Source organism: Labeo rohita, chromosome 13 (assembly GCF_022985175.1).
Source record: "Labeo rohita strain BAU-BD-2019 chromosome 13, IGBB_LRoh.1.0, whole genome shotgun sequence".
Classification (NCBI taxonomy): Eukaryota; Metazoa; Chordata; class Actinopteri; order Cypriniformes; family Cyprinidae; genus Labeo; species Labeo rohita.
In genome coordinates, this window is record NC_066881.1 from 6,038,236 (window position 1) to 6,056,297 (window position 18,062).

Sequence of the window (18,062 nt, forward strand, 5' to 3'; positions counted from 1 at the left end):
TGGAATGCTTTTCTGGAAGACTTATCTTTCCATATGCGATCACATAATAAGGTTATACTAGCATATATATACTTGTGGAGTTTCATAACAGTGATCAGTAATGCTCATGTGTGTGCCAGGTTGCTGAAAGAGCATTGTATTACTGGAACAATGAGTACATCATGAGCCTGATCAGTGACAATGCCGCCAAGATCCTCCCCATCATGTTTCCCGCTCTCTACAAGAACTCCAAGAGCCACTGGAACAAGTACAGCCGCACTTACTAATCAAACTTTACTTTTGGAACTGCAACAACCTGATTTTCCATGAAGACATATTGCATTCTGTTTAAATGTCTAGACTAATAGAGCTGTGTTTCCTCCTGCAGGACAATCCACGGGCTTATCTACAATGCTCTGAAACTCTTTATGGAGATGAACCAGAAGCTGTTTGATGACTGCACTCAGCAGTACAAGGCTGAGAAGCAGAAGTAAGTGATTGAGGGAAGAAAGAGAAAATGGTGGAGATTTGAAGATAACTGTACGATTGATCACATTGTCTGGGAAGATCTTGTCAGCAGTCGTCATTTATTTCACACATGCCCAGAGACGACATCTAGATAAGCAGTTCTCTAGATTTTGGAACCCAATGACTGTCTCTGTTTACCATATGTGACCCTGGGCCACAAAACCAGCAGATTCATATATCATCTGAAAACTGAATAAATAAGCTTTCCATTGATGTATGGTTTGTTAGGACAATATTTGGCTAAAATAGAACTATTTGAAAATCTCAAGTACTGCTCACTACAGAGCCGAGTGGCCTCCAGCTCCCCCTCTCTGGATGTCCAGCTTCACCTCTGTGTGAACTAATGGGTGGAGTTATGTTTAGGATAGGATAGGTATCTATCTCCACCCATTACCTCCAGCGAGGGGGAGCTAGTGTTCCAGCTTCTCCCATTTGCCTCTGCAGCGAGCACCCTCTCGAAAATCTGGGGTCTGAGGGTGCAAAAAAAAATCTAAAAATTGAGAAAATCACCTTTAAAGTTGTCCATAAGAAGTTCTTAGCAATGCATATTACTAACAGGGTTCCCACTCTTCTTGAAAGTACTTCAATATCAGGCACATGGATTCAAGGCCTGGAAAGTACTTGAAAACAAATAGGTCCTTGAAGGTGCTTGAAATAAATTTGAAATCAATTTTATTTAGTAAAATGGTGCTATTTCAAAAAAATTCCTATATACGCAGTCAGACTGAATGAAATGGCGTTAATGACTGGAGTGGAGATGGGGTAGCACGAGAAAAATCTTAGCATGTGCAGCCCTGCACGAACCTATGGAGCAGCAGTGCATTTGTGACTGAAAACTACTGCGTGCGACTATGAAAAAATATTTAAGAGCATCAGTGCAAATGCTCTTAAAACAAAAAATGCTCTTAAAACCCTATCAGCATATCTGTGCTTGCCCTAAGGGGAGCTTCAAAGGTTTCTAATGAAACCTGAGTAATGTATCACAGACAAATGATTATTCCTTGAACACAACTACGTTTACATGCACAATTTGACTGAATTAATTCCTCAATGATTAATCTGAATGTAGTGTTTACATGAACGCTAAATAAAGTGATTGGGTTGATGTGCGTTTGTCAAAAGCTTCAAATGCGCACACTGCGCAAATATATTGTTTCCCATTGTTTGCACATAATAGCCACTCTCCTACACTGTTTCTTCATTTATTTTTAACAGCAGAATTAATATTTATCCATTTCTAGATAAATATTACATATAAACCGCTGTGTCGTGCTGCTTATATTAATCATGGAGTAAAAATGCCCCTCCCCGCGCCTATAACCAGTCGTCTGTGGATGAGCTGCATTGATTATAATAGATCGCGATGAACAAAGGAGAAAGACAGATTTATTGATTTAAGGGAGTTTGCAAATGATATGGATTTAATACAACAGTTCACTAAACAAGAAGTTAATATTAGGTGACTTGCATTGTCTGAACACTATTGCCTGATTTTGCTCTATGTCGTCAACAAAAATTGTTTCAAACAAAGTAACAGCTGAGCTGCTGCACATCTCCAGTCAAACACAGCGTTGTTTCATTTATGCATGAATGGGCGTTTTTTTAAGCAAATCTGATTCAATTACCCATTCATAAATACAGTCACTTGCTTCGTTCCTGAAGGAATCATCCATTTGAACAAATCAATTCAATGAACAATTCAGTGATAAAATCAGTGACTTGCCGCCACCGACTGGCAGTTTTACTTTCATTTTAAAGTATCTTTTCTGTTATTTAAATCATTTAATATTTCTATATTCAAAATTTTATATACAAAACATTAACCTCAACATTAAGTTATGAATTTCACTGCACTCATGCGAACGCTGAGCCTCATTAAACCATCTGAAAATACACTTACAAGCCAGAACACCTTCTCTGCCACCTCTGTAGTACAACTTTTTTTTATACTGATTTCATTTGATTGGTAACTTATTTTTATTCTACTTTTTTCTGTTGTTTTAATTAGAAATTAAAAAAAAGCTTATAAATATCATTTTTTTGAATTTAACAAAAGCTGACATACTTTTAATAAAGTTAGAAAAATGCCATTACAAAGGTAAAAACAAAATTTCCTGTAAATCACTTTGAGTCAAATATCATCTCATAATGGGAAGGCTAATATTTGAATTTGAATTCTCAGAATTTCATTATTAATTAGAAGGTGCTCCTGAAATTTTTGACCGTGCTCCTAATTTTGTTTTTTTTGTTTTTTTTTAATTAGGAGCACAAGTGCTCTTAAAAAGAAAAGTAAGTGTAGAGCCCTGTTTAACCATTTTTTATGAAATTTAAAAATTGAGAAATTCTTTCAAATTTAAATCTTTTACAAGAATTACAGCAAAAAAAAAACAGTTTGCAAGAATATATATTTTTATCAATATTTGAGAAATTCAAAATTTCTTTGAACACGACTGCTCAAAATGGTCTAAATTTATGAAACCTACACATTACAAAGGTTGTTACTTTGAAATTTGTAAATGTTAAGTGTAAGTGAAATGTTAAGTACTGTAATAGATATTTCGTGACACTACATATGCTGGCGTGTGAATTTGATAGGTGCTTGATATAAAATAAATGGTGTTTTAAAAAGTCCTTGAATCTGGTCATGGTTCATGAAAGAGTGGGAACCCTGTACTAATCAAAAATTAAGTTTTGATATTTACTAGGGGTTGGAGGAAAAATCGATTCTCTGATACATCGCGCCTCTCTTTTCAATGATTCTGAATCGATTCTGAGCTTGTTTTTTTTTTTCCCTGCATATGGCACGCGTGCATTGCTTGACAGTTTGTGCTTCCACCCACCGTGTTTTACTTCAGATATGCTTCATTAATGCCGTTTGGAACTAGGGCTGGACGATATATCGAATATTAGCGATGATATCGCAATAATTTTGATGTCGATGTAAAATTTGAAAATATCGTGAATATTGAATATTTCAAATTCAAGCGTACTTTCCCAAAAGAACACGCCGAACGTGCAATATTACATCCCCTTACGTATTGCTGCGCAAGAGACGTGAGGTGGGGTGCTCTACACACCTCTACTACGTGAGCTTTCATGAGTGCGGTTGCCAGATATCAAGAGTTCAAATCCTTGAATCGGAGCTTCGCTGTTACAAGGATACATTTTCTACCCGGTGTTTTGCTTATTTTAAGCAATCTGGCAACCACGCACACAAGCTCACTCTTCATTGCAGAAGCCGAAGCAGGAGTTTAGCGATCAAAATGAAAGTGTCACTCAACCAGTCTGCGTTCTGTCATTAGATCTCGACAGTATTGTTTGCATCTATGATTGCTGAATAAATGCACTTAGGCAAACGTTACTCAACTGCTGTTGTTTGGATAGAAAAACATAGGCTATTGCAATTTGGAATTTCACTTATATTTTTCATTTGTTTTACCAGTTTTCATAAAATACAGAGAGAGTGCATAAATCTTTGATATTAATACCTATGTGTTCCAGCAACTAGCTCCCCATCTGATAGGGTTTTTAGTGCCAGTGGGAACATAGTTTCATGCCACAGAGCTCTTAAACCAGAAACAGTTGGCAGACTTGTGTTCTTAGCTAAAAACTTATCCCAGTTTAATTATTTCCCTCAGTTCCAGTGTAAATTGTGAATTGCATGCACTAAAAAAGTTGACAGAATGCACGTTCTGCACTACATCAGTTACATTTACATGTGTTCATTTAATAAAAAGCAGTAAGTGATCACTAGATTTTTTTTAACTGCTTAAATTTGCACTAAACATTTTGTATTTACTTTGTAACAATAGCTGTTCTATCTAAATTGTTTTGTTTTTTTTTTAATGGGGATTTTTTTTTGATGTTCACACAGTTGTTTTCAGAGCAGGACAAAACATTTGATATATCGAAATAGATCTGTGCATTAGTGTGAATGCAGTCTAAGCTGCCACTGTCTATGATCTCATCAGTAATAATCAAATGGCCATAATGCTCAGGAAAAAAGAAAAACCTATAACTATTGTCTGTAAACTTTCGGATACTTAAAAAACAAACTTATTTTAAATAAGTAATTGTTTTAAAAAAATACTGAAGTAAATTTTACACAAAGTAAATTTGATATCAAATTTAATATGAAAATGTAGCCACGTGCAGTATTATTGAAAACCGGGAATGTGACACATCGTGATATTGAGCTGATAATGAAAATCGTAATTGAATCGAGTCGTTAAACCAGTGAACATTCACACTCCTCCTTTTAAGATGCCAATACTGACATACAGAGAGTCCATCTATAAACAAAAAGCATAGAAACTGCAATTTTGGTTAAAATGTAAGGTTGTAAAGATGTATTTGCACAGCAGAAGAGTTCATTTGGGGAGAAAAAAGTGTAGATCAAGAATCGTTGTGGGATCGGATCGTGACTCCCAGAATCTGAATCGGATCAGATTGTGAAGTGCCTGTAGATTCCCACCCCTAATATTTACAGTAGGAAATTTACAAAATATCTTCATGGTACATGATCTTTACTTAAAATCCTAAGTATATTTGGCACAAAAATAAAAGTCAATCATTTTTTACCCATATAGTGTATTGTTGGCTATTGCTACATATACCTGTGCTACTTATGACAGGTTTTGTGGTCCAGGGTCACATATGTATCTATATATACATTTATGAGTGGTTTTGTCAAGCATATCCTGAACTGTTGTTTTCTGTTCTCATTAGAGAGAAGTACAAACTTAAGGAGCGGGAAGAAATGTGGCATAAAATAGAGGAGCTAGCAAAACAGAACCCTCAGGTAAACACCCACCGCTATACACTGACACTACCAATTAAACGTTTTTTTGTTTTTTTTTGTTTTTTATAAGAAATAATTTTATTCAGTTTAATCAAAGAGCAAAGACTTTGAATTTGTAGCATTGCAAATTTCTAATTCAGATAAATCTTTTAAACTTTATATTCATCAAATGAAAAAATGTATACATTTTCATAAAAATATTAAGCAGCACAACTGTTTTTCAACATTGACAATGAAAAATAAACCAGTGCGTCACAAAATGATTCACTGTTTTGAAGCGTTGCAATGGATCGCATATCGAGAATCATTTGATTCAGATCGAGACTTCAAACCGTGTAGCGCAAAGTCCGCACTCCAAGTCCTGATCTGAAATGATGGTTCGTGAATCATTTGATTCAGATCGGGACTTCGGAGCGGTTTCGGGAACAATTTTTCAGATTTTTTTCTTAAACAGTAGAAAACATCAAACAATTAAGGCAGTAGTTATATAAACAAAATAAAGAAAGTATACACAAACACTAATCCCTAAAGAAAATGTACCATGATTTTACTATAGTAAAAGTGTAGTGTGCTTTGTAATATTTTGTATATGCTTCACTTCATTGTTGCCATCTTGTTTTATTAGTATATTTTTATTTATATATTTAACTTTAATTAGAATTTGAAAGAGAAGATGATGTTTGATAAGTGAGATGTCTGAAGTCATTTTTACTCTGAATTTATCTCTGAATTTCATTTTACAGTATCTGTACGAACCCTGTTAAAATAGAAAACCATTACTTTAATAACAATAATATTTCACAATATTACTGTTTTTGCTATATTTTTTTTTTATCAAACTAACGCAGCCTCGGTGAACATGAGATTTTTTGATTTACACTTGAAAAGTCTTATTCAGCCCAAATAATTGAGAACTAATCATTTTAAGAGTAATTATATCAGATGCTTCGGTGTCGCTAGTGGTATAGTTATACTTGCGTTTATTTTCAAAGCTTTGTGTGTAATTAAAATAGCCTGGTTCCCTTAATTACTGATAAGTATAAGGGGGAGCTTGTTTTGTTTCTTTCTCTTCTTTTTTTTTTAAACATAATTAGAATTAATGAACTCCAAACTACTCCTGACGAGTGTAATTATCACAACTCATCTCTCTTGAGTCACCAGTGTGCTGTGAGGGCAAACATAATAAGAGCCCAGAGTTTAACCAGATGTGATGAGATCCTGTGAATGTTTGTTTGTCAACTATACGTTTTGGATTTTCACAGAGTACAAAGATTCAGCTGCGGCCCGGTCTGCCTCCGGAGGAGGTGAGTCATTTATTTCTGTAAATGTAACCGTTATTATACATTCATCTTACTGTTTGGGTTACTTTCATCTTTCCTACAAAGTTCTGTTGAGGTGTAGAGTGGGTGGTATGAACAAAATCCTATATGAGTAATTCAATATCACAGGTTTTTGCTGGGAACTTGACATAAATGGTTTATAGTTGAATAACCATACAGTTATGCCTATTTTTTGCATAGTCCAGTAAATGAAATGCTTTGAAAGGTGCTTCACCTCATCTGATCTTTTTTTTTCTCATGATATATATTTGTAACATTATGGATGCAAAGATAAAAAGTGTTCATAATGAATAAGTCTGGATTAACATTATTTTTGGATGAGCCACAGTCAAGGTCAAAGCCTTCATAATATAGCTGATATATACACACATAATGCCACAAGTTGCTGTTAACAAAACAGAGCAGCAGATGTGTGTTCAGGTGTGAACTGATGATGTTTGTGTGTACATGCAGTATATGATGTATAATGAAGGAGGGATGCCCCTGTACTCAATGGAGACAGAGACCCCTACAGCAGAGGACATCCAGCTGCTGAAGAAGACTGTGGAAACAGAAGCCTCACAGGTACAATCAAACACTTCACAGGGTCTTCACAGAAACAAAAGATGCCTGAACAGTGGATTTATGTGCATTAACATGCAATGTTTTATTAACATGCAATTTTGTATGGCTGTCAAACGAATAATCGCGATTAATTGGATCAAAAAGTTTGTTTATATACTATGTATGTGTGCTGTGTATATTTATGATGTATATACAAATACACACACATACATGTGTATGTTCAGGAAAAATGTTAGATTTTATAAATAAAAAAATATATTTTAAGTATAAATGTATATACATGCATATACACACATGTATGTGTGTATTTATATATGCATAATAAATATATGTAGTACACAGGGCTCTACAGTGCAACCATTGCAGTCGCATTTGTGACTGAGAACTACTGCGTGCAACTAGGAAAAAATATTTAGGAGCACCAGTGCGAGTGACCCAATCAGCATTTTGTGTTTGCACTGAGAGGAGCTTCAAAGGTTTCTATGTGTTTTTGCAACGTTGAGTAATGTATCACAGATATATCTCACGAATCCTTTCATAAACAAAGTGTAGAGAGAGTGTAAATAAGAGACTGATTGTGCAGTGTAGAGAGCTTCGTTGATTTTAATGGAACTTGTGAGATCACGATGAACTAAGATGAATAACAGCTTTAAATGATTTTTAAGGGAGTTTGTAAATGAGATACTGATTTAATACAACAGTTAAATAAACAAGAAGTTAATATTAAGTGACTTACAGTGTCCGACTATTACACTATTGCCTGATTTTACTCTATTTCTTCATCAAAAATAGTTAGAAACAAGTCACAACTGAGCCGCTGCTCATCTCCAGTCAAACAGCGGTGTTTCATTTATGAATGAACATGCGTTTTTAATCAAATCTAGTGAGTCAATGATTCATTTTCTCATAATATAATAGACACTTGCTTCATTCCTGAATGAATCAGCTGTTCAAACAAATATAATAAATGAATGATTCAGTAAGTGAAATCAGTGACTTGCTGCCACCTACTGGCAGATTTAGTTTCATGTTTAAAGTACCTTTTCAGTTGTTTCATTTAATATTTCTATATTCACAATTGTATTTTAAAACATTAATATCAACATGAATTTATGGATTTGATTGCACTCATGTGACCTCTGAGTCTCATTAAATGTATGAAAATACACCTACAAGACGCTTTTGTGTTTTTCTGTGCCACCTCTGTAGTACAAATTAATTTTGTTAATACTGATTTAATTTAATTGGTAACTTATTCTTATTCTACTTCTTATTATTATAATGATTTAATTAGAAATTTTAAAAAGCTTATCAAATATAATTTTTAAAAATTGACATAAAAGATGACATACTTTTAATAAAGTTAGAAAAATGCCATTACAAATGTAAAAACAAAATTGCCCTGTAAATCACTTTAAGGAGTCAAATATCACCTTGTAGTGGGAAGACTCATTTTTAAACCGATTTTTTATTATTATTATTATTATTATTATTATTATTGCTACGAAGGTGCTCCTAAAAAATTTGACTGCTCCTAAATTTTTTAAGTTAGGGGCACAAGTGCTCCTAAAAAAGAAAGTAAGTGTAGAGCCATGGTACACAAACAAATAGTATGTAAACATAAACTTAAATTTTTCATGTGATTAATCGTGATTAATTGTTTGACAGCCCTAAACTTTTTGTTTTAGAGCATGGGTGCCACTAATTTCTTAAAACTTACCTAGTGCAATACATGCTTTTCAGGAGCTTATAAGGTGGTAAAAAATGCTGCTTTAATAACTTACAATGAGTAAAAACAAAACCTGGCTAACTATATCCTTTGGGTTAGATAACATCTGCTGTAATAAGCCACCTAACATAAGAAACCAAACATTTATGTTAGTGTTACTGCCCAAATGAAATAAGCAACAGCTAATTTTAATTACAGGTTTGCTGTTCAGTCCAGCAGCCTCAAATCAGTGTTAATTCATTATACCTAATAATCAGTTACTGTGTTTTTTTTGTTTGTTTGTTTTTTTTTATTCCTCTTTTATATTTTTACTTGTACCAGGTTCGTGTTATTGCTCTGAGAGACTCTTAGAAACTTGTCAAAATGAACTGGGTTGCTCTGGAAACTTTCTGTCACCCATAGATTAATTTTCAGCCTAAAAGCTTAGTGCTGAAATCTACATATCGACCTTATTCTTCAACGCAGAAGTAAGCCTATGAGCGAGACATGCTGTTTATTATCCGCTATAGGGAAATAACGAAAAGAATAACAACAGTAAACGGTAAAACTGTTTGCACTACAAACCAGTGTGTTTAAAATTAGGATAATACATTAATATGGTAAGACACACCAATTTGCAATATCATGCAGCAAAACAAGCCGTTTTGTAGCCAAAAATAACTGGACACGAATGAGACCAGAAGCCAGACTCATAAAATTAGCAAATGGCTATGCACGCTATTATGGTAAAAATAAAGGTGAAACGTGAACTACATCAAGCTGTTGTTTAACAGTCCTGCTGTAGCTGAAAAAGAAATTATGAATAAATCACTAGCAATTTAGCATACCAATAAAAGTAATAGTAATATGTACAGAATATTAATGTAAATACTTTTTAGCATTTTTCCCCCTCTCAAATCAATCTATGTGCCAAATTGGACACACAGGCCATGTGTTTTGTACAAAAAACCATCTGAGAGACAGCACGCGAGGACTGAAATTAAATGTATGCAAATGATAAACCTTTGTGTTGATGCAACATGGGAGTGTAACCACAATTAGAGCCGATAATCCAAATTCTTTAGCAATTGACATATTTCCTCTTGTGAAATGTGTATATATCAAATGGAGTATACTTGGCCTGTGTTCAGTTGTACACGTACACTACCAGTAAAAGTTTTTGAACTGTAAGATTTTTAATGTTTTTTTGTTTTTTTTTAAAGAAGTCTCTTCTGCTCACCAAGCCTGCATTTATTTGATCCAAAGTATGGCAAAAGCAGTAAAATTTTGAAATATTTTTACTATTTAAAAATTTATTTTTGTGATTTCAAAGCTGAATTTTTAGCATCATTACTCCAGTCACATGATCCTTCAGAAATCATTCTAATATTCTGATTTGTTGCTCAAAAAAAAATATATGTTGAAAACAGTTCAGTATAACGTAACTTTAACAAAGTTTAACAAAACGTTTGAATAGAAATTTCGGAAGAACAACGTTTATCTGAAATGGAAATCTTATGCAACATTATATATGTCTTTATCATCACTTTTGAGCAAACTAAAACATCCTTGCTAAATAAAAGTATTAATTTCTATAATTGTCATTACGCTGACTCCAAGGTTTTGAATGGTATAGTGTATAATGTTACAAAAGCTTTAATTTCAGATAAATACTGATCTTTGGATCATCAAAGAATCATGAAAAAAATACACTCAACTTTTTTTTAAATATTGATAATACTAAGAAATGTTTCTTGAGCATCAAATCAGCATGATTTCTAAAAGATCATGTGACACTGAAGACTGAAGTAATGATGCTGAAAATGTTGTTTTCATCACAGGAATAAATTACGTTTTAAAATGCATTGAAATAGTAAACAGTTTTTTGAAATGGTAAAAATAATTCAAAATTGTACTGTTTTTGCTGTACTTTAGATCAAATAAATGCAGGTTTGGTGAGCAGACCACTTCTTTAAAAAACATGAAAAATCCTACTGTTCAAAAACTTTTGACTGGTAACGTATTTGACTAGCTGTAAGGTACACTGTCTTTAACAAAACCGTTTTCTTTACAGGGGTTGAAAGACATCAAGAAAGATAAGGTTTTGATGAGGCGAAAGTCCGAGCTGCCGCAGGACGTGTATACTATAAAAGCCCTGGAAGCTCACAAGCGAGCGGAGGAGTACCTGACGGCCAACCAGGAAGCCCTCTGACCGGGGAGCACCGCCACCCTCCACCGCGCCTAAACTGTCCCTCTCGTCTTGGTCCAAAATTGTCGCCTGCTGTAACCCACCTCTCTATTCCTCCGCCTCTATCCATACTCTCCTCCCCCCTCGCTGTTGGAGAGCCCCGTCTGCGAAAAATCCAGCCCACAGAGCAGTGGAGAGCTCCCATGAACCCCGTCCCACTTTCCAAAGTCTTCACAAATCCATAGCTGCTGATCCTCACATCGAACAGAATCTGTTAGAAAGCAGTGTGGGTTACAAATAATCAAAGTATGCTCTTGTTGTGGTTTGTTTTATTCTCCACACTCCTTTATTTTTCTCCATCTCCATTCGTCCGCATGCTCCCTTCCCTGTTTTTAACCACTGCTTGAGAGCTTCTCCTTTGTTTAAATCTGTTCTCTCTGGGCCACATTGAACTAAATGAATCATGTTACTCAAGACCTCAATGAAGATGGGAACGATCAGTTATTCTTGATGTCATACAAAAAAAAAAAAAAATGGAGAAACTTGTTTTTTACTAAAGAAGCTTTATGAATTAGACATCAGATGCTTTCCTAGACGTACACCTGAGAGGGTGTAAAAAATGTTTCTCCATAGTGGCCTGGTGCTGTAAATGCTTCAGGTAGTCATCTGAAGAAGTCACGGCCACATATTAAGAAGCAGAGGCTAAATCCGTTTGCTGTTTTCCCAGTGATTGTGTTTATGCGTCAAAAACGAAAAAAAATTAAGGGAGATTTGTGGAAGCAATCATCTCTATATACACCACCAGCAGAGCGCTTGATAAATGCTGTAGATGTAGAGGAAAAGACAAGAATGTGCTCTAAACGCATGCACCAATGGCACTTACGTTCATATGCATCCATGTTTTATTTTCGTTTTAAGACTTATACCTCTTGAACAGATACCCATCCTTTGTTTTCAAGGCCTTCCGTCTCGTTTTTGCTCTTTAAGTTTCTGTGATGTATAAAAACTAGAAAAGAACAAAAACAAACTCTCGTCGAGCCTTTAAAAAGCAAACCGTTGAAGATCGGGAACTACCGTCCTGTTCGAGATTGTACGTCTTATTTTGTCGTCGTCGTTTTTCACTTTAAAGCGCCTAAGCAATATTGTTTTCAGGAATTAGAACCGTATGGGAAACACGCACCGATCCAAGCGCGCTATACAATCCTCCTTATAGGACTATATACTTACAGAGAAAAGATACTCGCTTATCTGTCCAGGCTTAATATATGGAAATCCGACAGCCTGCGGTTGCTGTTGCAAATACTTGTGTACTGTATATTGTCATGTATATTGCTTATGATTGCGCCCTTGCCCACCCAGTATTCCCTCTTTCTGCCCCTTTTCGTTCATTTTGTTTGCTCGTATGACTCCATTCTGATGCATGATGTCCCCTCTCTGTTGTAAAGGTCTGTCTTGTGAACTGTCACTTTGATCATTCCAATAGTGAGGGAACATTTACTCCTCCTACAGGCTGCTGGACAACGCAACGTGTTACTGTTATCTCGCCCTGACGTCCTCTCGCTGTGCATTCGAGCTGCTACACTTCTTCCACCGTGTGCGTACGTTTCGACTCGTGCTATTACAGCCTATTAGTATGCAGTGCAGAGGTGAAGTCTTGAAATCATTAGCCGTTTGAAGTGTTGTACCATCACCTCGGCCTATCAGCGTACGGGAATGACTTGTCCGTGCAATCGAGAGCATGAATTGCCAACCTAGCTGCCTCTACATAGACCAAAACATTCCAGAAACAATCAGAGGCAACTTCACTCTTGAACGCAGCATGCTTGCTTTCTCAATGCAACTTGATGGGGGGGCCAGCGTTCAGCTTGTCCGGCAGTGACGCGAAACCGAGGGAAATTGAGAAAGTATGGGTCTCTCCACACTCACCCTTCCCGTTCCCTCCTCTCCCAGCCCTCCTTCCCAAGTCTGACACTAATCTTAAGCTGCTTTCCAGGTCATATGTACATATGTTGTACTTTAATTAGGTTGAGCATTACATAGTATGAAAGTCATATTTTGTACAGATGTTCATGTATGTACAGAACAAAAATAAAGAAACACAAAAGATGCGACGACCAGTTGTGTTGCTCGAGCCGTGTGAGATACAGGATCAGTCGAGTCATTGCACGGGTATCAACAGATTAATGGAGCTGTGAGTATTACTTGAGATGCATCATTACATCTACACTGTCATACAAAAGCAACCACTAAGGCTTTACAAAAAAAACAAACAAACACACTGCATTAATACAACTGGGTTGAAAAATGTCTGGGGTGTTTTCAGGACAGTTTTTGCCTCGTAACTGCATCAATTGGATACTATTAGATTTCCATTTCAAGAATTCCAGTCCATTGTTTATATAAACCACAGCTAAGTGATCAATGTGCCTGTTGATTTGTTTGAGATGAGCGAACGTCAGAAGCTGTTTCGTGTTTCTGCAGTGTGAGATGTGTGGTAGGTGAGACGAGGCTCTTGAAACTATTTCACTTGCGTTCCAGTCTCAGGCCTGCAGAGCTTTGTCTGGACTGAAGTGTCTGCTGGACCATGTCCTTCCACTGGTCGTCAGAGATTTCCTGGGCCCAGGCGGGGATTCCTAGTGTTGGCAAATTTACAGCCGCCATGGTCCTTTTCACCAGCTCGACATGATCTGTGAACACGAAAGAGAAAATAGAAAATATTGGTTGATTGCCATATTGTACCATATTGGTTTATACTAGCAATTTTTTTTACTTTATTTTATCTATATTGTTACAAGTTAATAGATATGTTACTGTTCATACTCAATTTTGGATTTAGTTTACCTTTGCTGTCATTTAATGATCCTTTTAAGTTGTTAAAAATAATTTAATAACACACCTACATATTTTTTTATTCATGAAATATTGTGATGCCTAAATTCACTAGAAGCTTTTAAAACAATTGATTTTAGAGTTTTATTTTGAAGTCAATGAATATAGTATAGATTTTTAATACTAGATATTTAGGGCATAGCATGAAATTTTCATTTGTATTTCTGACTAAAAGACTGACTTTTTTGATTTAAAATTTTATTAATCCACCTGCTCATTCCAAAACTTCAATTTTCTGTTTTAAAATATTACTTGGTAAAATGTAACAATTTTGTGTACTTCCATCATTCTACCTGTTAATTCCAATTGTGCAAATTTACTGTTTTAAATATGTGACCCTGGAACACAAAACCAGTCGTAAGGGTCAATTTTATTTTTTTTTACATCCAACATGCATCATCTGAAGGCTGAATAAATAAGCTTTCCATTGATGTGTTGTTTGTTAGGACAATATTTGGCAGAGATGCGACTATTTGAAAATCTGGAATCTGAGGGTGCAAAAAAAGTCTAAATATTAAGAAAACTGCCTTTAAAGTTGTACAAATGAAGTTCTTTGCAATACATATGGTAGGAAATGTACAAAATATCTTTATGGAACATAATCTTTACTTAATATCCTAATAATTTTTGGCATAAATGTAAAAAAAAAAAAAAAAATCATCTAGACTCGATGTATTGTTGGCTATTGCTACAAGTATAGTTTTGTGGTCCAGGGCCACGTATTACTCAAGCTAAATTCAACAATTTTGTGTACTTTACCATTTTCTAGTATTAAACTGTATTCTTTATCACAGCCATTTATCAATCATCTAGGTTAAGTCAAATTTATATGTATGTCGTTTTTCACAACACATTGTGCATGACTTAAAATCATGCATTATAGTCACAATTAGCAGAATAAACCTGGGTGATGGTGTGGTTTACATTTTGCAATGATAAAAATATTAGCAATATTGTTTTGCTATATGGGCCATTCTACAGAATTGGTTCGAAGTCAGAGTTAAAAACGTCTTGGGAAAAAGTGTCTTTTTCCACGCATTTTGTATGTATTAAAATTGTATAATATCCAAGGTACATATTTCTAGTAATTGTGTAGTTAATTCTCATATTGTATTTTCATAACGTTTTAGAACATTTTTCCTCTCCCCAAATTTGCCACTACCGAAACACAGTAATATATAATTTAATAATAATGGCTATATTGACCTATTAAGATTTTGCTTACATCTTCCTTGTATATATGCACGTTTTCTGTTTTATTAAAATATGTTTTCAGAGGTAAATCAATAACAGTTACAATTTGAACAATATTTCAACTGTGATTTGTGAGATTTGTTGTATTTTGTATCCATTTTTCTTTGCAAAAGGCAAAAACATCTTAGTTGTTAATTCAGTATACTTTTTTCTTCTTTTCTTTTTTTTTTTTGACAAAACATCCCACGTTTCGGTAGTGACAGCAATGTTTCGGTAGCGACCACATCACAATTTTAACTTGCATACTAAAGCATAACTGTACTGTACTTTATTTCCCCTAAATAAAGGATTATGTGTTCCCTTTTGTCACTATACCGAAGCAATGATGACATGTTTCGGTTGTGACTGTTAAAATAGTGACAATTTTATGAAATAACACCCCCAAAATAACAAATATGAACAGTTGTACACATATAAAAACTAAATGTTGTGGAATAACTCCCCAAAAAAGTGTTTAATTGCAGAAAAGGTGTTTGGAAGTGACGTTCTTTAAAGTTACACAGATTTTTTGGGATTTTTAGGGTTCGGGACAGCCACCTTCCATTTGAAAGTACAATTGATTGTGGGACAGCAGTTTGCACCAATTCCGTAGAACGGCCCATATATTTTGGTCCAACACACTGAGAACTAATGCAACAATTTGTGACACAAATGTGAACTCAAATGTTGTTTTTCTCACCTGCATCCATGGGAATAGACGCAGAACTTCTACGGGCAGCAGCTCCTTCAGGATCCTCCTCTTCATCACTGTCTGGAGGAGGAGGCTGGGGCAGAAACAGACCCATGGCCTGCAAAATAGTCATAAAAATGAGTTACTGAGTAAACCAGCACTAGTCCACACTGGCTAACCAAAAACACAAGGGTGTCTGCAACAGTCAGAAAGAAGCCTCCCTATATTCCCTATATACCTCTATTCTGTCCTGGACGTCTTGGAGCTGCTCTGCGGTGGTTCCTTCATCCGCAGGCTCTGTGTTTGAGCCGTTCATCCCGTCTGGGTCTTGATTCAGAGGCTGATAGTAATATCCAGCATTGCCCTCGTCCTCGTCTCCAGCGCCTCCTTCATCCTCCTCCTCCATGTCCTCTCCGCTCCACTCCTCCGGCACAGCGGTGTCTAAAGGCCGGTCCTGCACCACATCATCCTCGGAGTTCGGTAAGATTCGCTCTGGACCCATCTCTCGGGCCCTCGCCACTTCCATTCAAGAGCTGCTGTTAGACACAACGAGCAAGACTCTTTCATTTCGGCAGAAGAACTGATAGCAGTTAAAACACTGCCCGCCTCTTGACATGTTACAAAATATATACATGTTTATATGTGTGTTGTATAAACACAAAACATCCACCTGTCAAAGTAAGCTTAACATACAAAATGCTGTTTGGTCAATACACTTACAATTCCAGGGTATTTACGAAGGAATACGACTGTTTACCACACACAGAAACATGCTGTAAATGATGTCTGGTTATTTTCTCCTACCTGTTTCTTCTGTCGAGCTCTTTTATCCAAATGTTTTTAGCAGATGTTTGTGTATCTGGAGAGCTATTATTTGCTTCCGGTGTTGCGCATAAACACAACTGCGCATTGATTGCGTCACGATACGTGGACGCGCTAAGCTATTAAATGTTTAAGAAAATCAAAAAACAAAATTGAGTTTATTTGAAAATATATTGTGCTTTTTATATTTGCGTACGTAAATAAATGAGTTTATTTTATTTTTGTTCTACTGGTGTTGTTTTTGTGTCATGAGATATTAATCTTTTCTCTGTTCATGTATGTACTTTAATACATTTATAAAGTTACAAAAATTATTTTTTTTTAAGTAAAAAAAACGTCAGTTGTATGAAGAGTTAATAAATGATTCGTGGTTATTTTTCTTGTGTAGCTTTTAATGTCTCTCTCTCTGTCTCTCTCTCTGTTATGCTTGGATCACAATAAATAAACAAATGCCACTAATTTCAGATATGTAGGCATTCGTTTTAATTTAGAAGTCGTTTATGCGTATTTCATTTTAAATTTTAGCATTTTATTAAGTAATCTGAATATTTTTTTTTTTTTAGTAAACTGAATATACACTACCACTCAAAAGTTTTTGCACAGTCATATTTTTAAATGTTTTTTTTTTTTAAAGAAGTCTCCTTTACTTGCCAAGCCTGCGTTTATTTGATCCAAAGTACAGCAAAAATTTTGAAATATTTTTACTATTTGAAATAAAGATTTTCTTTCTGAATACATTTTCAAATGTATTTTATTCCTGTGATTTCAAAGCTGAATTTTAGCGTCATTACTCCAGTCATATAATCCTTCAGAAATCATTCTAATATTCTGATTTGCCGCTCAAAAAACATTTATTATCATTATTATTATTATTATTATTATTATGTTGAAAACAGCTGAGTAGATTTTTTTCATGTTTCTTTGATGAGTAGAAAGTTCAGATCAACAGCATTTATCTGAAATAGAAATCTCTAGTAACATTATAAATGTCTTTGTAATCACTTCTGAGCAATTTCAAGCATCATTGCTAAACAGAAGTATTAATGTCTACAATTTCTTTCCAAAATAAATAAATAAATACTGACTCCAAACTTTTGAATGGTATAAAATAATATACTCTGCAGTTTTAAATAATAATAATAATAATAATAATAATAATAAATGTTTCTTGATCAGCAAATCAACATATAATGATTTCTGAAGGATCTTTTTTTTTTTTTTTTTCTCTTTCAAGAACAAAAATACAAAGATACTTAACATCTAACATAAAATAAACAGAAGTAAAAGTGGGGGACACATATAACAAGTATGCATTATGG

At 34.9% G+C, this 18,062-nt stretch overlaps 2 protein-coding genes across 3 annotated transcripts in view; one reads left to right on the top strand and one right to left on the bottom strand.

The window, feature by feature from the left end:
* The window catches only part of ppp2r5d (protein phosphatase 2, regulatory subunit B', delta), a 58,045-nt gene extending 46,395 nt beyond the window's left edge, over window positions 1-11,650 (top strand). The window contains exons 12-17 of the mRNA XM_051125800.1: window positions 120-247; window positions 368-469; window positions 5,236-5,308; window positions 6,571-6,612; window positions 7,102-7,212; window positions 10,995-11,650. Coding sequence (XP_050981757.1) covers window positions 120-247; window positions 368-469; window positions 5,236-5,308; window positions 6,571-6,612; window positions 7,102-7,212; window positions 10,995-11,132 — 594 coding nt within the window. The 3' untranslated portion in view covers window positions 11,133-11,650. The remainder of the gene's footprint in view (window positions 1-119; window positions 248-367; window positions 470-5,235; window positions 5,309-6,570; window positions 6,613-7,101; window positions 7,213-10,994) is intronic.
* A 1,444-nt stretch (window positions 11,651-13,094) lies between these two features.
* Window positions 13,095-16,824, bottom strand: mea1 (male-enhanced antigen 1). Of its 2 annotated transcripts, none has more exons than XM_051125802.1 (4): window positions 16,726-16,824; window positions 16,160-16,457; window positions 15,931-16,039; window positions 13,095-13,795 (listed from the first exon to the last, which is right to left on the bottom strand). In XM_051125802.1, exons 2-4 carry the CDS (start codon window positions 16,445-16,447, stop codon window positions 13,632-13,634), a joined length of 561 nt encoding a protein of 186 aa, XP_050981759.1. In that variant the 5' UTR covers window positions 16,448-16,457; window positions 16,726-16,824; the 3' UTR covers window positions 13,095-13,631. The 2 variants fall into 2 exon arrangements, with proteins under 2 accessions (XP_050981759.1, XP_050981758.1); XM_051125801.1 differs by having other exon boundaries at window positions 16,160-16,454; window positions 16,726-16,818.
* Between the last annotated feature and the right edge of the window lie 1,238 nt (window positions 16,825-18,062).